This window comes from Magallana gigas, chromosome 7 (genome assembly GCF_963853765.1).
Source record: "Magallana gigas chromosome 7, xbMagGiga1.1, whole genome shotgun sequence".
In the NCBI taxonomy this organism is placed as follows: Eukaryota; Metazoa; Mollusca; class Bivalvia; order Ostreida; family Ostreidae; genus Magallana; species Magallana gigas.
Genome location: NC_088859.1, coordinates 36,416,984 through 36,442,782, shown reverse-complemented (window position 1 = coordinate 36,442,782; position 25,799 = coordinate 36,416,984). Strand labels below are relative to the sequence as shown.

General features: G+C 32.1%; 1 protein-coding gene across 2 annotated transcripts; it reads left to right on the top strand.

Annotated features, from left to right (window-relative positions):
- Nucleotides 1-6,484: 6,484 nt before the first annotated feature.
- Nucleotides 6,485-25,122, top strand: LOC105325416 (inactive rhomboid protein 2). 2 transcript variants are annotated; one of them, XM_066066076.1, is made up of 17 exons: nucleotides 6,485-6,760; nucleotides 6,870-7,015; nucleotides 9,801-9,862; nucleotides 11,635-11,887; nucleotides 12,692-12,799; nucleotides 16,211-16,260; nucleotides 16,861-16,911; nucleotides 18,240-18,437; nucleotides 18,579-18,690; nucleotides 18,971-19,045; nucleotides 20,365-20,526; nucleotides 21,119-21,207; nucleotides 22,285-22,351; nucleotides 22,515-22,709; nucleotides 22,848-22,948; nucleotides 23,510-23,663; nucleotides 23,861-25,122. In XM_066066076.1, the coding sequence occupies exons 3-17, from the start codon at nucleotides 9,822-9,824 to the stop codon at nucleotides 24,335-24,337; spliced, it is 2,133 nt and encodes a 710-aa protein (XP_065922148.1). In that variant the 5' UTR covers nucleotides 6,485-6,760; nucleotides 6,870-7,015; nucleotides 9,801-9,821; the 3' UTR covers nucleotides 24,338-25,122. The 2 variants fall into 2 exon arrangements, with proteins under 2 accessions (XP_065922148.1, XP_065922147.1); XM_066066075.1 differs by having other exon boundaries at nucleotides 9,795-9,862.
- Nucleotides 25,123-25,799: the final 677 nt, after the last annotated feature.

The window sequence follows — 25,799 nt, the reverse complement described above, 5'->3', positions numbered from 1 at the left end:
CACAAGAGGTTAAAATCCAAAGATAATCAGTGCAAATGTCGCAACATTAGCGATCGTAATTCATCTCTCTAATATTTTTTGGAGTGGCAGAGAGCCATTGTCTTTCAATTAGAGGCTATCAGTGTACAAGCGATGACACTTGTTTAATGAAAATGGACATATCACTTTAAATGCTGTCCAATTAATCTGATTGTTTCCTTTGAAAGGAAAGGTTTTGCAATAGAGCTGTACAAAATGAGATAATGCTCACTTCAATCAATAAGCCGTATTTGCAAAAGACAAAACACTGTCTTGTTATTCCCAAGGAGTTGTGTTATTAAACAACCAAATATCATACCAGTAACAGTAGTACGTACATGTAAGATGTATATATAAACAATCACCAAACATAGAAAACATCAATGTCCTACTATGCATTTGATAATTATTATCATCAATATTTGATAACCAAATAAATTTGATTTAAATTTCATGGCTGTGATAAAAAAAAACCAACAGATGGGCCAACAGATTCCAAGAAAGATCGCCACCATTACTTGGGTTTTAACTTGATGACCGCTATCCTCATTGGTCATGTGCTACATCAAACGACTTAAGGTCAATGTCAGACGCTGATATATCAAGACATCACACCATCATGTTTTTTACCTTGTGATATAGGTAAATGACTTTTATTATGTTTATTTTGTAGTTTGTCCTTTCGACAAAGGTCTGGCGTACAAAATGTTACCTTTTATACTAGCTAATTTTTTTTATGTACAACAACATTAAAAATCAAAGATTTGTTACCCAGAATTGAAATTTTATGCTCAAAATCATGTTATAAGCATTTGAAAAACTTGTGTTTTATATCATCGGTCATTCATTCTTTATTCCATGAAGGCTTTAAAGTCCACCAGTATTCATGTTTATGCAAAACAAATTCCATACATAAAAGCAAACGGCAATATACTTAGATTAAGGTAACATGTCATTTCTTAAGTTTAAACTATTTTTTATATACTTTCCATGATTATTCATATTTTTAACGCTTTCTGAGCTTAAAAGTTGCACAAGTTTGAACATTGAAAGTGTCCTAAAAAAAAGGTTTATTTTACAAAAAAAAAATCATACAAAGGACACAACAATAAATAAATGAAATTCATCTTCCACACAATTAATATCATAATATATACATTTTCTCTGCTTCATTTCATCATTTATTACATTTGAATTATATTCGACGGTCATCATCTATATTCAACGATCGTCTAATTCAAATTCAATAATTTTGTGATTCGTGTGTGACAATCTTGTATTTTATATATGCAAAGTCTGTTTTTGAAGATCATTTAACTACATTACCTATAGAAAATAAAGAAATGCTCTATGAATTTTAGACCGAGCAACCATACCTTAGAGGCGGATCGATGGAATAGTTTACAGCAACATGAAAGAGTTTGTTATTTTTCAACTAATAATCAAATTTCAAAACTTTCTAGAACGTTGTGTAAGTAAAAACCATCCTCAGTTCGGGAAAAAAAATGATAGTAAGAGAAAATATTGTGTTTAACCAAACGCTTAAGCTTTTTCAGTTTGTTATACTAAAAGCAATTCTGTATTTTTCTTATAAAACTTTGTACATATGTATAATGTTACTGTAATAAATAATTACTTACGTACTTACAATTAAACTATATTCATAACCAAACTTTCCTACAAACACTATACTCATGCAACATCTGCTATTACAGACTATAATTTTGTAAATACATGTATGCACAGAGAATAGAATATAACTTGTTCCTCCTGCATCATTTATATAATTTTTAAAAGAGTAAATGAGTTGAATCTTGTTGTTCATACGTCATTTATATATATATATATATATATATATATATATATATATATATATATATATATATATATATATATATATATATATATATATATATATATATATATATATGTATATATATAAAAGCACTAAAAATAACCAACGACACGAACAATAAAGTAAAATATTGTCAAATTTTCGGGACAACCCGTCCCTTCTTCAGGACAACAAAATAAAAACTACATAAGAAAGAAGAAAAACATCTACAAAACTAGCACTAAACTAAACTAAATGATATATAAAAACTAGATAATGTTTAAACACCAACTAGCATGTTGGTTTGCTAGTGCTTCTTATATATATATATATATATATATATATATATATATATATATATATATATATATATATATATATATATAATATTTGCCTGCTTGGTAATATGACACAATGTAAAGGATAAATAAAAGAAAGCGAAAGTACTATGCTACTGTTCTTATACAAATACAGGGGCATCGTGGTGTAAATATCAAGGGTTTCTGTTTATATCGAGCAAAATACATTTGTCGAGTTTTTAAGCCTTAATACTAAATGGAAACTAACAGTCTCCTAGTTTTTACTAGAGTAACACTAGGTTATAACTAATAACAACAATAATTTCATAATGACGAGATCTTGTTTTTCAAACTGATGTTAAATTCAAAATCTTGCAACCAACTATTGTATTTCTTATTTGCCAAAATCAACATGACTAATAAAAGTTACAGCCATACAATGTGTATAACGTATATAAAATATATATTTTTGACAGATCACATGCATTTAGTCACATTGCACCAGTAGAAAATACTAGGAATACTTATAAAAAATTACTTATACGAGGGTCAAGAAGCCTATGTAGCTTTCTGTCACATAGTTTTTTAAAAATAAAAATCACAACTTAAAACACTATCTATGGACGAGCATTTATTTCATTGATGTGTAAAGTTTTATTACATTTATTGAAAAGGAATTTTTGTTACCTGGTTTTAAAAGCAGCATATTTTGGTCCCACGGAACACGGGTACGGGTAAATATGACGTCATGACGAAGTATGTACAGTTTGTTAAATTACCCCATCTCATACTTAATATCTAGTGTCTTTTCTACTGCCTTTTTAAATGAGTCTATACTACTTAGTATCTTGTTTGCTCACAATTGACTGAGAATCAGATGTCATTTCTTTAGTGTTTTTAGTATTGCAACTGTGCGATTCTTCGTTCACAATAAAGAAAAACTTTGAATGTGACATGACGTTATTAACTGTTCGACAAAATATTTACTGTTAATCTAATTTTTTTCGGGCTTCGATGACCTTAACACAGTTTCCATCACCTAAATATTGTATAACAGTAAAACACAAATGCGCAAATAACTTTTGATATATTGTTTGCTCACAGGTTGCATCGGTGTTTTTGAGAGTTGAACACATACTTTTATCACTTTTCGCTGTTCTGGAAGGACTGAAAACATTTTATTGTGTTTATGCATATTTGATCTATTTCATTCAATATTTTCTTTCAAAAAAAAAAAAGCTCCTCTATAATCATATAGATACTTGCATGTATATTATTCACTGTACGTAAGAAAAAAGTAGAGATTCCAAAAAAATGTTACACTGACATATATATGAAATGTGCATAGAAATACCTATACAATGTACTGCATTTATTTTTAAAAAGTTTGTGAAAGTCATGAACATGAAATAACATTGTTTAATATTTCCTCGAGTTAAAATCTACAATGTGTGTACGTCTTTGCAATATTTCGAGTATACCACTATTACTATTTTCATAAGACAATGTTTAATACAAATGATGGCAAGCTAAAAGATTGCTTTGTTGTACATAATGCTAAGCTATAGTGTTATATGCCGTTCAAGGGCAAACAATCATGTGAGAAAAAATTAAAAGTTGTTTTTTAAAGGGACTTAGACACGATTTGAGATCAAAAGTTTTATTTTTATTTTTTATGTATAAAATGGTTTACTGGTGCATTTTATATGATTGACCAAAGTATTGAATGTTAAAGTCAAGTTACAAGCGAGATACTGAGGTAAGAATTTGTTGTTATGTAAACAAAACTCGAGTCTTACAGTTGTTTACAAAAAATGTAATGTAGAGATTTACCATTTCTTAGACAAAATGACATGTGAAAAACAATTTAAACTAATTCAATATCTTCATAAATACTATTATCAACAAAGAACGTTATATTTTATTGAAAATTACACCAATACATGTACTATACATGTGTAAAAAAATTACAATATTCAAGCTTTGTTTACAAAACAAAGAATTATGAACTCTGTATCTTGCTTATAACTTGATATTTGACTTTCAAATTTTGTCATAGCATTATAAACTTCTATATTTATCAGTATTAACATTGAAAATGGAAGAATAAAATTCGAAAATTTTAAGTCAAATCGTGTCCAAGTCCCTTTGAAGTGTTTCAACGTCAACATTCCGTTGTTTAAAATGTGTCGTGTTTTTTTAATAACATGCCAGTAATAAAAAATAATCACAAATGTATGGCTTGCCAAATTCACAAAAAGAGCTAAACATAGTTTCACAGTCGATAAACTAGGTTTATCAGGTGTTAACTATAGTTTACGGATCCTAAACTATAGTTAACGATTCGTTAACTATAGTTTACGTCTGTGAAACTATATTTCACGAATGTAAACTATAGTTTACGAATGATAATCATAGTTTATCGATCTGTAAAAAACGTTAACAATAGATTTTGCTGATAAATATAGATTCACATTTGTTAATTATAATTTACAATCGTAAACTATAGTTAAGAGTTGTTAATTATAGTTTCACAAATCGTGAAACTACATTTATCAGACAAATTCACAAAAATGAGCCAAACATAGTTTCACAGTCGATAAAATAGGTTTATCGACTGTTAACTATAGTTTACGGATCGAAAACTATAGTTAACGACGTTAATCTATATTTCACGTCTGTAAACAATAGTTAACGCGATAATCTATGTTTCACATCTGTTAACTATAGTTAACGCTGAAAACAATCATTTGCGATTGTTAAACATAGTTTATCTGATAAATATAGCTTCACCATTGTGAAACTATGATTAACAACTCTAAACTATAGTTCACGAATGCAAATTGTATCTGATAAATATAGTTTCACAATCGTGAAACTATATTTAACAACTCTAAACTAAAGTTTACGAATGCAAACTATAGTTTACAGATGTGAATCTATATTTATCAGCAAAATCTATTTTTAACGTGTATTTCCAGACAGAAAAACATAGATTTGCATTCGTAAACTATAGTTTACAAATGTTAAATATAGATAAACGTCGGTAACTATAGTTTAAGATCCGTAAACTATAGTTAACAGCCGATAAACCTAGTTTATCGACTGTGAAACTATGTTTTGCTAATTTATGTGAATTTGGCGTGCTTTAGATTTGTAAACCGTAGTTTACTGATCATAAATCCCTATTTATCAGATAAACCATGTTTAACAACCGCAAATGATTGTTTGTAGTGTTAACTATAGTTTACAGATGTGAAACATAGATTATCGCGTTAACTATAGTTTACAGATGTGAAATATAGATTAACGTCGATAACTATAGTTTACGATCCGTAAACTATAGTTAACAGTCGATAAACCTAGTTTATCGACTGTGAAACTATGTTTAGCTCATTTTTGTGAATTTGGTGTGCCATACAAATGAGGGGGTTGGTGGGGATAGGTTGTTCCTTTGTCTTTTTAATTATTAATTGCACGCACCTGGTATCAATAAACAATTCCTTTTAACTGTTTAATTGGTAGATTAATCCTTGTAGCATAATCATAACTTATTAATATGGCATATTGAATTACTAGCATTTAGAAATGTTTTATCGTCAGGTGCTTGTGATTTTAATCCATAACTTATCAGTCATATACTGTAAACAGGTAATTTTGAATTTTTCTTGTAAGTGAGGAGAAAGCTTCTTAACCTCTATATATTGTGAATTCCTTCAGACCCTGAGGAATTATTGAATATATAGTCATTGTAATTTTATCATCACAAAGAGCTGTAATTTATTAGTACACATGTCATGCAGTCGTCAATAATTAGATTCGTATATTTACAAAACTACGTACCAATCCCAACATAAATTTATTTCTACTATGAAATAAATCTGATTAAAGTTCCTCCCTGTAGTGTTTAATGGTTCAGCGAATCCCTAGAATAGTGTGATACACCAGGGACGTACGTACATACTAAATATACTCACTAGTTCTCATTACAGTGTACTTAGTTTCAAAACAGACCTACATTGAATTTCTCAATTGCTTCACTCACATATCTCAATACAACGGGAGCAAAAGCGAGATAACTCGTAAATGTATAGTTATATGATAAAACACTCATCTCAAACTCTTAAGATAGATATTGATCCGATACAACATCAACAACAAATGTACAATATCACCACAATACAAATTGCCACTTTTAATACTTGTTAATTTCAAATTAATACCTAGGGACTCCTAACTTCCTATTTTTTTCTTCATTTTGTAATGATATATTAAAATGTTATAAAAAGCAAGATCGAAAAGAGAAAAAATATCCCTATAAATCCTAATGATCTATCAAGAATATATTGGAGCGTGTGTCCTGGTGACACCTCTGAACATTGATCGCTGGAAATTCGGCTGATCTGTCCAGTTTCGTGTCCCTTATATGCACACATTCTGACACTTGGAGTTCCCGCTGTCTCGTCGCACGGTTGAGCTCCTTTCTAAATTGGTCCTTTGCAGGGCCTTGGGTATAAAAGTACGACCTGGCTTCTGAAATTTGTAAAATTAGGGAAGTTGGGGGAACTCAGCCTTGTTTCTGACGCTCTAGTACGGCCCTGCCAAGTGGGTAGGTTGCCATTATTTTTGTTTGGCTTTGAAACAATATCACATATTTTTTTTTGGTTTGCAAAAAATGCTTCATATTGACATATTGTAACAAAGCTTGATTTATATAGGTAAATTGAATATTTAATTGTTCGTCGCCATACTGAATGGTAAAGCGTCTGTGGAACCGAGATCAGGAAATATTCAAGAAAGGGAGTTTCCCACACACTGACACAGGTTAAATTTGCCTAACAGGGCATGCACCTGCCGTTGAAAGGTACGGTTCTATTTTGTATACTGCACATGTAAGTCTAATGCACACGTTAGCCTTCTTTATATGCTGATATTAAATAAAAAGTCTCCAAGTCTAAACGCCACTAAACGGTAAAAAGTGAAAGTGAAAGTAGACAAAAATGAATATTACCTTGTTGTTCCTTTGGCAACGTTTATTAACTCAAAGTTGACAATATCCCTTTTTGTGTGTATGTCCTGTATTTTGTTGTTGTTGGTATTTTTTGGTGGTGGTGGTGGGAGGGGGGGGGGGGGGGTTCTAAGATGATTAATGTCTATTTATAGAGTGTTTTACCATGATTACAAGCTAGGCTCATTTGTTGGGGCTAAGATCTCAGCAATGTATTTATGTCTATAGCATTTTCTGACAATACAAATTAAACTCAATAACACAGTATTTTGGAGTATTTGCATGAAATTGCATGGTCAAATATAGATATTGTTCAATATTTTGTTGATCTGAGGTTTAATTATGATACTTGCTTATTTTGTCAGGTGCCTGCATTTGTTTTATTTAGTAATGGATTGAACTGCATGCTTAATTTTTTTACCAGGTTTTTATGTTCTAATAACAAAGATGACCCCTCAGAATCATAATGCAAGTCATGCTATATTTGATTCAAAATAAGATATTAGGAAAAAGTTATGTTCTTCATTTTCAGCTCACCTTGGTTAAAAGCTCAATTGAGATTTTTGATAAAAATTTGTCTGTTAATTGTCTGTCATGTCATTGTTCTTATAGTTGCTGTTGTAAACTTTCGTCTTCTCCAGAATCATTTGGCCAATTTCAACCAAACTTGGCACAAAGCAATCCTGCATGCCAACAGAGCTCTTGAAATTTTCTTTTAGGGTCTGACATATAGTGAAAGGCTCTGTCAGCCTGGACAAGGTTCTGTCGGACCGGAAACATGTATGATTGTAAATTTTAAAAAAAATGCACCTTCAAAATGATTTTTATTTTTATTAGCTCAATTTCTTTTCATATTCTTGATCACTGGGGATAGGTTGGGGCCATAATTGGGGAGGGGGGGGGGGTTACATAGATAATATAGGAAAATCTTTAAAGTTTTCCCATAAAACATTTTTGCCAGATAAGTTGAAATATATGTCAATCTAATTAAAATTAGATCCTTCACGCTCTCGTATTTGATAATTCGCTGTGAGCGAATGTTATGTTATGTTGAATGTTATGAATGAATGTTATGAATGAATGTTTAATCTTATGTTAGTTAGTTAGTTTGGTATTGTTACTCAGGTGAGCAATGTGGCCCCTGGGGCTTTGGGCTTTTGTTATTTTGATAATTAATGCTTCAAGTGGTTTCATCTCATTTCTTATGAAAAGAATATACAGGCCTACATTTTGCACCTATATATAAATGTTCTTTGCCCCAAATGTATAATTGTAATCAAACTTATCTATATCCAAAGTATTACATATATATATGTATGTTAAACATTCCTACAAACTCTGGTACAGATGTTTATTTTTTGAAAATCATCTCTTAAGGTCTTTCGATTGTCGTATGACGTCATTGTGAGCATTCCGGAATATTTTACCGTTATCAGTTATAATAATAGTGTTATGTGGTGCATAGTTTTGCCAATATTTCTTGATTTATACTTGTGTTTAACACATTTTAAGCTATGTAAAGTGAAATGACACCAATGTTTAACAATTCATAGAGAGTAGTTTGAGTTGAAATCGCTGAATTCAATGAAAAACTGATAAAACCGTTATTAGGCAAACTTGACAGAGACCACAATTCATAATTTTTTACCAGGCAAGGTAAACATTTCTTTGCAGATTTCGATAGGATATATAATGAATTACAAATGTACTAATTTTCAGTGAGTTTGAACCATTATTTCAAAAGTTATAGACGTTTTATGTTGCTAAACTGTACTTATTCATGGTTGAAAAATCGTATCAAAATGCACTGTAAATGTGATATCTTTCATACTGGCAATTTTTAAATGGCCTTAAAAAGTTAAAATACTTAAAATAAAGGATTGCGATTAATTTCTTTTAAAAATTGCTTTATTATATCGAAATTAGTTAAAATAAATGTGATGTTTGATAAGAGAGCAGTCGTTGCTATAACTGTCCTGATAGTGTACCTGTGTTAGCTCCTACAGCATGAACAAAATATTTGCAACATACCAATATTTAACTTCAATTTGATTGTTCGCATATTAATCAACAAATTTAAACAAAAAATACACAGATTAAACCATAAAAACATCGAGGGTGGAGAAACCTTAATTTACATTCAAGGTATCAGCTATGGAATGTCAACCTATTGTGACCTGTTTAATGTTATAATTGATGATCTCATTTCATTTACATTGTATTCTATACTCTGTCCCAGGTTACTGCTTCCCTCACTTTTTGATGAATTTTAGCAAAAATGATTAACATACCTTTCAACATGTTTAAAGAAGCACAGCAGAAATCGATAAGAGAGATTTCTTCATTGACACTTCATTTATTTGTACCCAGAGAAATTAACAAAGAAAACAAACTTCTTATAGGGATTTATAATGGGAAATGTTTATACAGTTGAACGTCGATATCTCGAACACTGATATCTCGAATACAATGGAAATATCGAAGTGATTGTTAAGGCCCAATCACCTGTTTTTTAGGTATTGTACCCTCGATATCTCGAATACTCGGATATCACAATGTTTTTAAACAGTCCCATCTAGTTCGAGATGACGATGTATAACAAATGAAATAATACTTATTCACTTTTTCTTATCAGTTTTAGGCTTTTTAATCAAGAAAGACTATGTCTGAAAGACTAGGCACCATGTTTAACAGTGTTAAGAGGTAAGTTTTATCTACTGAATATGATGTTTGTTATCAGATTCCATTTAAATGGCAAATATATGAAAATGCCACAAGTCTTAATTTATCTAAATTCTCTGCACTAGTTACATGTAAGTGTACGAAAGCCCATTGAGCTCATTTTCGTAGGCAAAAAAAAAAAAAAATTTCCCGAAAAAACGCAAAACTTTTGTGATATAATGCGTTAGTTTCGCGATTAAACGCAAAACTTTTACGAATAAACGCGTAACTCTCGCAAATAAATATGAAAGTTTCGTGTGTATTTGCAAAAGTTACGCGTAACTTTCGCGAATAAACGCATTACTTTTGCGAATAAACGCGTTACTTTCACAAATAAACGTGTAACTATCGGGAAGAAACGCAAATATTTTGCGATATAACGTGTTACTTTCACAAATAAATGTGAAATGTTTGCAATATAATGCGTTACTTTCGCAAATAAACGGGAAACCATTATATTAATATTGTCATTTCATTCAAGAACCCTTATGAAGGAAAATGATTGAAAACAAACACATTTTAAGCTTTAAATCATGAAATACTTATTATTCATTTATTATAATATCCGTGTAATGTTGATTTATGAAGACAAAATTGTCTTTTTTACATGTAGATATAAATAAATCTGATAAAACTTCATAACATGTTTAGATGTTATATGTTCCAAGTAGATAATAAAGTTAGAGCATCATTTTATCATTTTTTATTTGTTCGCCTGTACCCCGGTATTCGAACAGGCATTCATTGATTACCTTTTTCTTATAAAATTAATATAAATTCAACCGTCGGAAACCTTTAAAATCTTAGTACAGATTTTCAAATGACATATGTGATAAATTTAGAGGACGAATTTACATCATCTAGATTTGAACAATAGCTTAAAAATTTCAATTCACAGCTTGACAAATCTTTCTGATATTAAACTTGACGTTAATTTATGTTGTGGCAATATAACATATATTATAACGTATTAAACAATGATATCCTTTCAATTCTAAAATGATACTAAATAAAACTTATAATTCGAAATAAAATTGTTATAATTAAAATATTTTGATGCCTCATTTTCTATAATACAGCGCCCATTAGAATTTAAGAAGCGTGATGCATTATGACCTTTAAAAATCAGTACTGAGATTTTTAAGATTTCCTACGTTTAAATTTAAATCAATTATAAACATCTTTTTATAATAAGATTATTTTGTTTTATTTTGAATTAATATGTTTGATATCAGTCATTGTTCTTATTATGGTTCTTGTATGAAAAGACAATATATATATTTAAGTTTTGCGTGTCTTCGTGAAAATTCGTGGTTATTTGCAAATGTTAGCATTTATTCGCGAAAGTTTCGTGTTTATTCGCGAAACTAACGCGTTATATCGTGAAAGTTTCACGTTTATTTGCGAAAAAAATAATTTTTTTACCTACGAAAATGAGCTCAATGGGCTTTCGTATAAGTGTGTTGTATTGATCTTTCATTTTGTAATTTTTTTTTCATACTTGTAAAATGCACAAATTACTATGTGCATATGATATAGCATTATATTTTCTGAAAAACATTATTTATTACTTAATGTACTTATATTAAAACTGTGTAAACAATTTCACATTATAATAACAAAATAAAGTGAACAAGTTCAAAAAGAATGTATAGCAGTATTTAGAATGAATACATTGGATATTTAAAATCCAGAACTGATGATGTAATGGTAGATTACATGTAAAAACTTGATATTGCTGTCTTGAACTATAGGTCAGTGTTTGACTTCCTTGGACTACCAACAGAAGAAGAAGTCCCCTTACTTAACCAAGAAAACGAGAAACAACGATGGCAGTCTCGTAGAAAAAAAACTTTATTTATCCCTCCAAAACCAATACAAATATCAAAACCAAAGGATGAAGATGATGATGATGTTGATGCACACCGCCCGGTCAGGAGGTTGCCACGTAAATTGCCCAAAAAGTCTGTGGTCGAAATGATATGGGATTCCTCAGCTTCTGCACTGGTCAGTCTCAGTATGGGGCAAACATTTATAATTTTTTCTAACACTGCTTACATATTTTTATGTTTTCAACCTGTTGCTACTTTAAGCTGGATTTTTGAGTTAAAAGTTCTAAACATTGAATTTTTTTAAAATTTCTCTTTTTCATCAAGTATCATGCTCATTATACAACATACATGCCTCAATTTGACTGTAAAATTTATCAGTGACAAATATTCTTTTTGTAATTTCATCTGAAGTATTCAGGTACCTGTTGTCATTTTTGCCATTCTACACTTGAGAAAGCATGGCTTTGCTTCATCTTGAATTTGCCCGCGCACACAGAAATAAATACTCTTTCTAATTAAAACAGTTATTTAAAAAAAACGTTTTAAACTTGCCCATTCTGCTGACTATGAGAGCAAAATGAACAAAAATAAACAGGGGCAAATATTTTCTGTAGATAGTATTTCATGTGAATGAATCAAGCAAATTTTACATCTTTTTTATAAAAACATTGTATAAAAATTATGGCTTTATCTTTGAGTTTGATATTTGGATTAATACTGTTTAGATTTTCATATTTTTGATAGTAGGCAAAGTTACTCTACTTAGACATAAACCATATTGTGTAAATTAGCAATATTTTGCTGACTGGGTTGGGTTGGGGTTCCAGTACAATATCCTTGCCTAGCATTATTTGATTTTACAAGTGACATTTAAGATGTTTCATCTACTGGTACAAATTCCTTTAGCATGAAATTTCTTTCCTCTTTTCATAAACTGTTATTCTGTAACTTATGATGAGATGAAATGGATCTTCAACAGGGATTATCTAAACAGCGACCCAAGAGAATCACAGGAGATGCTCAGAAACAGAGGAGTTATGCTCCGGCTGCTCTTGAAAATTTTAAAGAAAAGAAACCCAACTTTGAGGTCAGTGCTTGAAGAATTAAAGAATTTTTTTTCTTCCAATTTTAATGTTTACAATGCTTCAGTATTAAGAGTCATTGTTGAGGTATAAGTGAGTTACAGAGTTTACAATTCTTTGCTATGTGAATAAAGCCTTTGTTTAAATTTTGAATGTTGAAGTGAAAATTTCAGTTTTAGACCTTAAATGAATGTGTTAAATGTTCGAAACTGTTTATATTTTTGCTTTAAAGTTTAAATGAATAAGAAGAAAGACACACCACCTTAAAAAAGATTTTTTACTGGTATTGTGAACCTATGTAAACAAAAACAAGGCACGAGCCTTGTTTACATGACAAAGAATTGAGAGACATGCATCTTGCTTTTAACTTTTGAGACTGACTCTCAAATTCCATTTGATCATTAGAAATGCATTTTTAACGATAACACTACATATTGATTTTGTACTATAAAACCCATAACTTCAATTGACGTTTAATTGGGGTGCCATCGGGGTTTGCTTATTTATATTTAAATATTTAATCTTACAATGGCTTAAAATTATATAAATATAAGTAATTATAAGGTATCATTCTTTGAGTATTATGAGTTTATAATTTCGGTCGGGCGTGATCAAATCTTTCATAAGGCCCTTCGGGCTTTATTGGATTTGATCATGCCACAACCGAAATTATCCCCTCATAATACTCAAAGAATGATTTCTTAAATAAAAGGTTTAATCATAACATCCAGTGAAAGTTATTTTAAAACCTGTCAGTTAACCTGGAAAATTCCGAACTCTTGAAAACTTGAACTCTTGAAACCTCGAAGTTTTTCCTCAGTCCCATGGACTTCGAGCTATCGAGAGTTCCCTGTATTTGTTTCAACATCTAACCTTTATTGAGAGTGAGTGTACCGTGGATGAGCCAGGCGTTCTCCAAATAACAGTTAAGACAACTTCAGGTTTATAAATTTATTTACAAAAGAACAAATGAAATATATTTACAATAACACTTTCACACCCATACTCGCTCACACCCCATACTCATTCAATTTGCAGTAATTAATAACCCTACTTTAACAAACTATACTATCTATGAATATGAAAAAAAACACCTTTTGACAGACAGACGAACTGGTATATAATAGTTTTCTTTAAGTTCAAAATATGGTTGCCACAATTCGATAATTACTTATTCACAACTGACACTGAATAACAGATCTCAATCACTAAACTTTCAATCACTGATGATCCTGTCTCGATCACTTATCTCGACTCCAATCACAAATCATCTCACTATCTGAATTCCTCGCTGATGTGATGAGGTAGACTTTATTTCTCCCATAAATCCACCGTGGACTCCTTAAAGGGCTGTAGTCCTGGACCATAGGCGTCGTGGTGGTGTTCAACACCAGAGTGGTTCTCTCCACTGGAAGTTCTACGTGGTATGACCAAGTCAAAATGCTACAATTTATTACAGTAATATGTACATGTAGGCAACCTGAGTGTGGCAAGATATGATGATACTTGAATAAAATAATCATATGATAAGTGTCTGTCACTAATATGTAAACAAAGTTATGTTTCATAGCAACATGTAGATAATAACTAAACAAATATGGCGCACACTTCCAGTCAATAAGTCCCGGAGAATCACTTCCGCCCAAGACATTTAAATAAATCAGCAAGTTTTATCTAATACAAAAAATACGCATAGAATAACGTTCAAAGCTATACAATTCTAATACAAGGCTTTATCGATAATATAAAACTGGTATTTAAACTTCCACGCAAAAGATACGCTCGACTGCTCACACAGGTAAGTCTAACAGGTGAACGCTGGCCAAGGTTATATTTAGTTCAATAACAAGAATTACTAGTCGAATACACAAAAATACTGAATAAAACTGATAACATATACTTACCACGGTCTGCTATCCATGCCCACTTATAACATGGTTCATGCACAATGCATACTGCAATATCGCTCAGTACAGCAAACAAGAGCTGCCCTCAAAATCGTGTCTTGTCACACGGCAGCCAACCAGGGAATGACCAGGTGTCAGCGGTTCTACCTGACTGCGCATTTGCAAAGACTTATGGGTAACCCGTCTTACAAAATCAAAGGGCCACGAAGCTAGACTGGTGCTAGTATACAAGTGATTGTTACAGTGAGCAATTTGCATTTTGATCTGATTTTTCATGTTTTATTCTTTTAGATATGCAGAAGTGAATTTTAGTTTGTTTTCTATGTTGTTACCAGAAATTCAGGAAAAGTTTTTTTTAGCTCACCTGAGCTTAAGGCTCAAGTGAGCTATTCTGATCACATTTTGTCTGTCCATCCATCTATCTGTCCATCTGTAAACTTTTCACATTTTCAACATCTTCCCGAGAACCACAGGGCCAATTTCAACCGAACTTGGCACAAGGCATTCTTAGGCTAAGGGGATTCCAACTGAAAATTAAGGATGACACCCATTTACAAGGGGAGATAATTAGGAATTATTGAAAATTTTTGATTTTCAAAATATTTTCTCAAGAACCATAAGGCAAGGAAAGCTGAAACTTGTGTGGAAGCTTTCCCAGGTAGTGTAGATTCAAAGTTGTGAAAATCATGACCCCCCGGGGATAGGATGGGGCCACGATGGGGGGGGGGTTGAATTTATACATATGAATATATAGAGTAAATCTTTTAAAGTCTTCTTCTCAGAAACTGTTAGGCTAGGAAAGCTGAAGCATCCTCAGGTAGTGTAGATTCCAAGTTGTGAAAAGCATGACCATGGGGGTATGGAGCCACAAGGGGGGTTGACTTTTTACATAGGAATATATAGTGTAAATCTTTAAAATCCTTTAATTTTTTCAGCAAAAAAAAAAAATTGGCGTAAAAAAGCTGTAACTTTAATGAAAGCAACTTCAGATAGTGTAGATTTAAATTTGTTCAAATCAAAATCTTTAGGAGTAGGGTGGGGCTACATTGGGGATCCAGTTGTACAAAGGAAAACATTTTAATTATTCACAAAAACTGAAATGTTATTATATATGCTTTTACTTTTATGCAAGTATTTTAACATATTGCTGATTCTTTCAAATTGTTTGAACTTTGGCCCCTGGACGATTATTGGGCCACACAAGGGGTCAGCGTTGATGCAGGTTTATATCCTGTATATATACAATTGTTTAGGGTCTTTTGAGAACTGCAATGCTGAATGTGATATGACTATAAAATCATCAGGTTAGAAAAGGGACTTGTTTATAAATATAAGAATATTCAGGGGGAAACTGATTTTTTTTATACAGGATCTACATGTATTATACCACATTTTCCAGATATTTTGTATTATGACTCCATGAAGCTGATTTTATCATGCCTATTGTTGCTCAGGTGAGCAATGTGGCCTATGGACCTGTTGTTTATTTTTCCTTGTTGTTAATTATAGGATTGGAGAAATGAGCGTTTTTTTGATGACGATGATACAGGGGGACAAAGGTAAGTCTGATTTAAGTAGCATGTATAGAAAACTAAGAGCTTTATAAACTTGATATCTATCTGATACAATGAAGCGCATTGAAGTGGTAAAAATGTTTGTTTGAATGGAATGTCCTAAACTTTGTATCGAAAGTCAATTTTACATAAGACACGCCCATTTCCTTTATAACGAGGAAAACAGTATTTGTAACAATGCTTTCGGTAGATCATTTAGGTCCGAAAATCTCTGTCCATGCAGTTTCGGGGGGGGGGGGGGGGGGGGGGGGGGGGTCGGGCTGCTGCAAGAGTTTAATATATTAGTATTTCCATTTTCAAACCTTCAATTCCAATTGTGGTTCCCATTGTAAACCTTTGACCTATAAAAATAGCAGCAGCTAAGAACCTTTTATTCTCCATGGGAGATTTTTCTGTGAGCTCACACACTTTAATGACAACCCGGTGCTCCAAGGTGTCCATTTACATTAACGTTTTTGACTCATTTTTGTAGTGTTGGGCCTACTGTGGTGGTACCTGTGAAATTAAAATGGTCATAACTGTGATAAAACAAACGACACAATTTATCAGTACGACTCAAACTATTCCTTACGTCTTCTGTTTTAGTTTGGCTGAGTCTGGTGAAGAGGAAGTAGACCATGGCAGTCAACCGCGAATGTAAGATCTGATATCTTTGATTTACTGTGGTTTCATTAATATTCAAGGGTGAAGTGAAAATCACAGTTTCAAGTATAGGTAAATTCGTGGCCAATGACCTTTAAAGTACAATATGTTTATAGAAATTGCACTTTGATGAACATTTAATTTCCTGGATCAACTAAACAATGGAATCCACGAAAGTTGGTATTTAATGAATATTGATGAAACCCACAGTAGTAATAATGAGACAGTGTTATAAATATGTACTTTACAACATATCTTAAAATTTCTATATCATATACCTAGTAGTGATTCAGCCCTAATACACGTGACTTGGAGTAGGTGAGACAGCAACCAAAAGCTAGGGCTGTATCGCCCTCGGGGCTGATATTTCTCTGTCTCAGCCCATCGTCAAGGGGGTGTATTGGCCTCAAATTTAAAATCACTAATTCCCAAAATTGACCCAAATATCTCTTCTTTTAATTAAAACTAGTTTGTGAAATAACGATAGAATATCAAATATATGATACAAAGCACCACCTTACACGTCTGAATATTTTTATTAATAGCTGGTAATTGAAAAATAATAATTCAAAAATAGTGCCAAAAAGTGATATGTATCTAAGTAAGGGGAGGTAACGTACACGACAGTTGTATATTTAGAACAATTGCACGCTTTATTTAACACCAATCAACAATTGTGGAGGATATAGAGATTAATCTTAGAAAACCAGAATTTAGATTTTGGTTAAAGTAATAGACGAGCTTATGAATGTAAATCCGAAAAATATCTATATCTTCTTCATGATAAATTATATTCCTTATTTGGAATTTGAATTTGAATAAAAGTCTTTCATTTTGGATATATGATATAAACAACATCACACTGTTTTGATTTTGCCCCTTTTGCAGCCCTCGAATGGTATCGGCCCGCGCCCTTCACGCTTGGGCCATTACCAACCGCTTGGGCTAATACCAGGGCTGAGATCAAAACAAAAGTGTGATATTCTATATGTTTTATTTTTATTAATAAATAATGGTAGATTTTTTTAAAAACACATACTCATTATGTCCTCTTAGTCATTTTATAAATAAGAAAATAACATTGTTAAATTTAATCCTGCAAAAATTATTTGTACACAAACAAATATACCCTCATTTTGCAGTGAACATATATGTATTGCTGGTAAATGCTATTTATATCTGCACAGGTTCTGTGAAAAAAAGTACATGTATTTCAGATTGTGGAAAATAGTTATGGTAACAAAAAGAAGAAAATAGAGAACATTCTGTTCTTTAATGATAATTAAAAGAGGACATGAATTTAACTCTCCTGTTTTCTCCAGGGTGTTGGGAGCAGGGCCAGATGATATTGAATTGAGAGAGAAGGCTAGGGGATTTACAGCTATGAGTAGAATACCATTGGATTCGCCTTGTGGGCCAGTTTTGATAGTCTTACAGGAGAACATCTGTACGGTGTTAAGTTTAAAATGCTGCGAGGAAAAATCTGTCATAGGAGATTATGAGGATGACTACATGCACAGGTAAATTTAGAAACTAACAATTGGACATTTATTCTAGACTTTATCCAGTGTAATGCTGTCTTGTTTTGCTGTGTCTGAGCACCAACCTTCAAGTTATAGATCCTTCAGTAGATCTGATAAGGGTTTTGTAAATATTTGCAGACCGTACTTTACCTATTTCATCACCTTCGTGCAGACGGTCATACTGATTTGTGCCCTGGCTATTTACGGATTTGGTCCGTTTGGAGTGGATGAAGTTGTAATACAGGAAGTGGTGGGTCAAAGATGAAGCTTAAAAAGTTGTTTATTTGCAGGAGTTAAAATAAATTAAGGAGAATTTATTTTCATACATGTATATTAACATTCTGTGATAAAACTACAAATTGATTTTGTAATATTTTGTCCAATCCATTTCACAATGAGTATTTTAATATTCAGAATTGCTAAATATTATTTACTATTTATTTATGTCTGCAGTACGTATAATTTTTGTATATGAGGTGTAAAAATCTATATACCAGTGATTTTCTAGATGTGTTCATGTTTTATTTCAGGTATTAAAACCAAATTTGGCCCTGGAGGCTGAGGCCAGAAGAGAGTTTGGAAACATGTGGGGGGGTCCTAGCCAGGTAAAGACTGTTAAAAATCTGTATTAAAAGCACTTTATTGATGGAAAAGTTAGTCAGGATGGAATTGTGTAAAAGTACATGTACATCTATGTACTGTAAAAGTGGTTATATACACGTGGGGGAAATTTACACTAGTTCCACAGTAAGCTTAAAATCTGTATTTAAAGCACTTTATTGATGGAAAAGTTAGTCAGGATGGAATTGTGTAAAAGTACATGTACATCTATGTACTGTAAAAGTGGTTATATACGTGTTTGGGAAATTTACACTAGTTCCGCAGTTAGCTTAAAATCGTATAAAATAGCCCCATGTGTAAGTTAAAAACCTGAAAACTTTGGAGTTCTAAATCACACATATGCATATTTAATATCCACATATATTGTTTGACATAGAAGACGTGTACTTAACCACCAGCATAAATAACCACAGTGTGTATTTTTCCAGGTTTATGAATATTTTCAATTTTATCATATATGTTGTTATTTACATAATTAAGAAAAATTCCTCATTTTTGTAATTACAAATAGTTGAGATTCTAGGGCTTTGTTCAAGATCATAGCTGCTATGTATGGCTATGTAGCAGCTACACCGTTGAACGGTAAGCTAGTCTAGCCGCTACATAGATCATCTTCGCTAGCCAAGGGTTTTCGGTCCACTCTGCTCCCCATTTTGGTCAAAAATTATTTTTTCGATTTTAATGTTTAAAATGCTTCAGTGAGGCATTTTTAATAGGCAACCAAAATTTGAGTGTCATTTGTTGAGTTATAAGCGAGTTACATACATGTAGCTTTCAATTCCTCGCTATGTAAACAAAGCTTTTGTTTACATTTTGAACGTTGAAGTAAAAATTCCAGTTTAAGACCTAAAATGAATGTGTTAATCGTAAGGAACTGTTTATTTATGCTTAAAATGAATAAGAATAATTATAGACAAATCATCTTGAAAAAGATTTTTTACTGGTATATTGAACTTATATGTAAACAAAAATAGGGCACGAGCCTTGTTTACAAGACGAAGAATTGTGAGCCCTGTATCTTGCTTTAAACTCATCGACGGGCACCCAAATTTCAGGCTGCTGCTATGACCTTGAACGCAGCCCAGAGCTTCTAAACCTTAGCCTATAAAACTTGGACTGATGAAATATATTTGGAAAATAGAAGATAAAAATAATAGTTTTTAAAACTTTTTTTGCAAATTGGTCTTGCAATGTAATTTTTCATTTTCTATGATCTAAGTGTGAGCTATTCAGGGACTTGCTAACATGATCGAGTGAAAAGGTGTTATTGATTACAGACAAGACAAACTTTTGTATTACACAGAAAAATCTAATCCATCTTGGAGCAAAGTACTCGCCCTGTATGAGGAAAGATCCCAATCTGGACGCAGCCCTGGCAGAACAGAGGACGGAAGAGAGAACAACTGGATGTTGTGTCCGTGACGACGGTTCCGGGTGTGTCCAGACAACTGTACACAAGTGTAGTGTAAGTCTTTAAAACTCTACACAGTTTGAGCCACTTCTTACACAAGAAGTATAGGAATATATTACAGGTAAATGCAGTATAGTTTATTTTACTATTGATATGCCATCATTTAAAATATCATGCACATGTACTTAAACAGATGCAGTATGTACATATGTATCTGCAATGGTGTTTTTAAATGTCATGTATGTATACATATGTTAATGTTAAATATTGAATCCTGGCCCCGCCGTCACCAAAATTTTTAAGTCACTCAACTCAGTCCTCAACTCAAATCCTCTAAAGAAAAGTGCCTATGTTTGAGGTAAAAACTGAGACTTGAGGTTGAGTATTGACTTGAGGAAAGTTGGTGACGGTGGGGTCTGGTGTTTTGAGTCCTATGCATCACAAAATGATTTGTATTTGCTAATAATTCATACAAATAACATACGCCACACAACCACATTTAATGAGAGAAAATATGTTTTTTCTTTGTGTGCGTTTCATAATCTAGACTCTCTTAGCAATTCTGACCAATCATTAACACTAACTGCCTTTTCCTTCTCCCCCTATCATCCTGCCGTATACCCAACTGTACCACTAACTTTTGTAGAAACTGATATCCACCTTTGTGAAATGGAATGACACCAGTAAGATTGATGGGGGCTATAAGTCTGGTGCAGTGTGTGGCTTGGATCCAAAGTAAGTCAGACACCAGGGAAGCTATGTTTTTATGGTATACCGGTACATGTATTTGTTTTCCTTAAAAAGAACTATATAAGCATGATTTTTTCTTTTTTAATTAAATCTAAAATAGTGTACGTCAAGTACAGTAAAACTCTGTTATAGCGAGGTCCTAGGGACCCATGAATTTACTTTGTTATATCCGTAATTCGTTATATACATATAACGAATTCGTAATAATAGCTATAGCGAATTCACTAAATGTATATACATATTTTCTTTCACCAGACTACAATTTCTGCTAAAAGAAATTAGAATGAAAATACATTTTTTTGATGTATGTACCTTTAAGAATCGGATTGTGAATTGAAGAATTTATGTCAAAATAAATTCATTCAAACCATTATGTTAATTGGTAATGCAAAATTTTTAAACTGTAAAGAAAATTTTTATAAAAGTGTTAAATTTCGATATTATTCACCTCTACAGGACTCAAAATCAGTTCGCTATATCCGTAAATTTGTTATGTCTGAATTCATTATAACCGTAAAATTTTGCAAAGATTTGTGAAGAATTTTACCGGGGACTCAAAAAACTTCGCTATATCCAAAATTTCGCTATATCCGTGTTAGTACTAAATGAGTTTTACTGTAACATGCACTTGGAAGATTATTTGAAGATGAAGATGTCAGTGTCATCTCTTTTGAGCTTTCCCACATGAGTTTTTAAAAATATAAGTGGGAATTTTTTCTTTATCATTTAACAATATCAAATAAATGCAGATTAATGTACATGCACTTTTAAGAACACCTAGCTACAAGAGAAAAATTATCACACTATGAATATAAATAGAAGGAGTAAAGTGGGTTTTTACCTCATAAATTTTTAATGACATTGGTTTCTCTTGCCTTATATGGTATTGATATCATACAACAACAGTTGATCTTCAATATCTCAAACACTGATATCTTAAATACAATAGATATGTCGAAGTGATTCGTAAGTCCCAACCACTTATTTTTTAGGTATTTTACCCTCAATATCTCAAAGTTTTTTAATGGTCCCAACATAACTGTATTAAAATCTTTCTTGCAGCCATTGCAAAAGTCCCTCCTCAACTCCACCTTTTGAATGGGACAAGAAAGACTTCACAAACTGGCCAGTATGTGCTGGATTTTACTTAACATAAAAACAAGTTGAGAAATATCCTTTATGTCAATATTTCGGATAAATAGATAAGTGCACATGTATATTTCTATTACCAACATAGAAGACTACCGGTATGTCCTTTTTATTTTCAATATTTATGGGTCTGTTAATTCCAGATATGCAAAGAGACAAAGAATGTGAGTCAGAACTTTAAAGGATGCTCACAACCAGGGTCCGAATGTCACATGAACTGTGATTTATTAGGTCGACCATGTTGTTTTGGTATCCAAGGAGAATGTATGATCACCACAAGAGAGCACTGTGAATTTAGACAGGGGTATTACCATGACGACAAGTTTTTGTGCTCTCAGGTGGGTGTAGTTCTTTATAATTAATTGTTTGTCTGTATTATCTATGTGTCTGTATAGATCCTAATATAAAGAATCCTTTGTGAAAAACATGTAATTAGACTCATAGCAAATTAAATTTTTTATATATTTGTGATGCAGGTGAACTGCTTTGAACAGATCTGTGGTATGATTCCCTTTGTGTATGATGACAGGCCAGATCAGTTCTCAAGAATTCTGTCTGCCAATCTGCTGCATGCTGGGTAAGAATATATATAAACATCATCTTTAAAGTGCAGCAAAACATTTTGTAGTATTAATATTTACTCCGCATGACCTGGAAGTTGAAAGTGGTACTGTATACCCTTCCTTTGCCCATGTTTTCAGTGGGCAAATTTAAGACTGCATGGGCGAATTCATTTTATTTTAAATTATTATAACAGTGTTAATTAGAAAGAGCGTGTATTTGTAATTGTGTTAGGGTGAATTCAAGACAAAACCATTTGCAAATTTAAAAGGGTGAAAAAAAGACCCAAACATGAGGCAAAGATAACCATGTATATACAGACATGTGCTTATGCTTTGGTCGTGTAGAGGAAAATTTTGACTGCTTCTGTATAAGGAAGGTGGAAAACATTTCGAACTGGACATTGTTGAATTCTTTTGGCTTTGAGATAAAGTCATGCTTACCAACTTCAAATAATAGAAATATCCTGATTAAACACCTACTCTGATAATTTTTTTCTATTTAAAGGTTTGTCCTTTGGCAAATTTTTCATTAGCTAGAAGAAATATCTTGCCAATTTCATTATTCTACATTTCAGCATTTTCCACCTGGCAGTGACCTTGATTATGCAGTTATGGATTATGAGAAAGATAGAGCAGATGATTGGTTGGATTAGGATGATGATAATCTACATCAGCAGTGGCTGCGTAGGGACACTAGCTAGTGCCATCCTCACCCCTTACCAAGTGGAGGTAGGGTGCATGTTTTAAGACGGATTTATGAAAGCTGTTGAATTAAAGAATGATGTTTGCTTTTCAATGTACTGGTACACTTAATTATCTTAGTAGCATTGTGAAGACCTCATCTTATTATAAGTAACAACAAAAAGAGATGTAGGATGTTGGATGAATTTTAATGGTCTAACAAAATGGTATTTTTTTTTATGCAGGTTGGTCCCTCTGGGGCACAGTTTGGTTTGTTGGCGTGTATGTATGTAGACATTCTCAACGAAATCATTGTCAACAAGTATTCCGATAAGGATAAATCTGAGGAAAACCGTCGTCTCTGGTTCAACTTTGCAGCCTATAGCGTCATCTTGCTCCTTCTGTTCTTCTTGGGTGTTTTCCCCTGGATGGACAACTGGTCCCATATTTTTGGTTTCATCTTCGGGATATTCATCTCCTTGGTTGTGATGAAGGAAACTGACGTCAAGGCTAAAGGCATCACACGTGTTCATGTGGTTGTGACTTTTGGCATTCTGTCACTGGCCCTGTTCATATTCCTTATTATTATGTTCTACGCAGTCCCCCTTAATGAGAGCACCTGGTTGCAGTATATCAACTGCATCCCCTTCACCGAAACATTCTGTAAAAACATGGATGTCACTATTACCAGGGGCTCTACATATTCGAAATATGTCAAGTGAGTCATGCAGCTATGATTTTTAAAAGGATAACCAATAATGCATATGTTTGAAATCTAATTTTCTCAGGCTGTTTATATTTATTAAGTGCTATTTCATAATTGCCTATTGAAAAATTGCTTCTATATATACAGTATATGTGTGTACAGTATTGTGGGCAGATTCACTAGTGCAGTGCTCATTTGAGTTGTTTACTTTGAGCATAATAAATTAGCAAGTAGGAATTTTCAGTACCAGTGTTACATACATGTACCTATATTATATACAAGTGTGTACAATTGTTTTTAATTCATCTAATACTACATATAGAATAATTCTAAGATATAGACTTTAGAAAATGTGCCCTTTGTAGTCCTTTACAGACATTCCTAGTTGTCAAATTCATTTTTACATAATTCTTCTATTAGTTATCATTGCATAGATGTGACGGTTGTTTAATAATTAAAATATATTTTATCTTTGATTGTTTATGAAGTACGTAGTATTTAAAGTATCAAATCATACATGTATTTTGAAATTTACTTTCATGTTTTTCTATGCAGGGAAACACTGGCTTTCAATATAGAATATTTCAATTTTCTACTGTGACCAGTGCCATACTTTTATAATGATTTTCTATGTAAGAATAATGTCTTCCTTTAAAATTATATACTTTAGAATTTCCCAGAACAACTTTTCATGAATTTCTTTCACATAATTGCACATGTACTTGAGGATAAACAGAGTTGGCTGCTATTACTTGTATTAACAAATGATGTCAGAGGTAGAACAGCAAAACTTAGTTAAAATAAATTTCAAGAGACCAAAAATACTTGCAATAATTAAATGTTATTTCTTGTTTGATTATAGCAAAATGATAACAAACCTTATAAAGAAATAAAGAAGGTAACATGCATTTAATCTTTTTGTCAAAAAAAATAATTATTTCACAGTGACAAATGTTTGAAAATCTTAAAGCAATATGAGCTGTATTTTTTAGAATTTTATTTTGCTGTAAAAACCTGCTAGTATGCCAAGTCTGCATGTAACTTAAACTTTTATGATAAATAAGTTTGGAAAAAATCATTCATTTTTGCCAGAAGAAAGATATCTCTTCTAAGGAACATAATACAAATCAGTTTTTTACAGGACGACAATAATTCAATTTTGCTCCAATTAAGGCTCTTTAACGGCCCTTTTCACAAAAATTTGGCGAAAAGAAATTTAAAAACCATGATATTTTTGTCATTTTAGTAAAAAATAACATTTTCGTTAAAAAATAAAATCATCATGAAAATTGCAGCTCATATTGCTTTAAAACTATATGTGACAATTTTTCATAGGTTTATATAAGGACTTTGATGGGACACATTTAAAATTCCCAGTAGCCATAAATTGGTTGAATTTGTATTTGTTATATTTGAGTTTTGCTGAATTGCATAACACTACATATTGAATAGATCTCACATCATTTCAGTTTATTGCA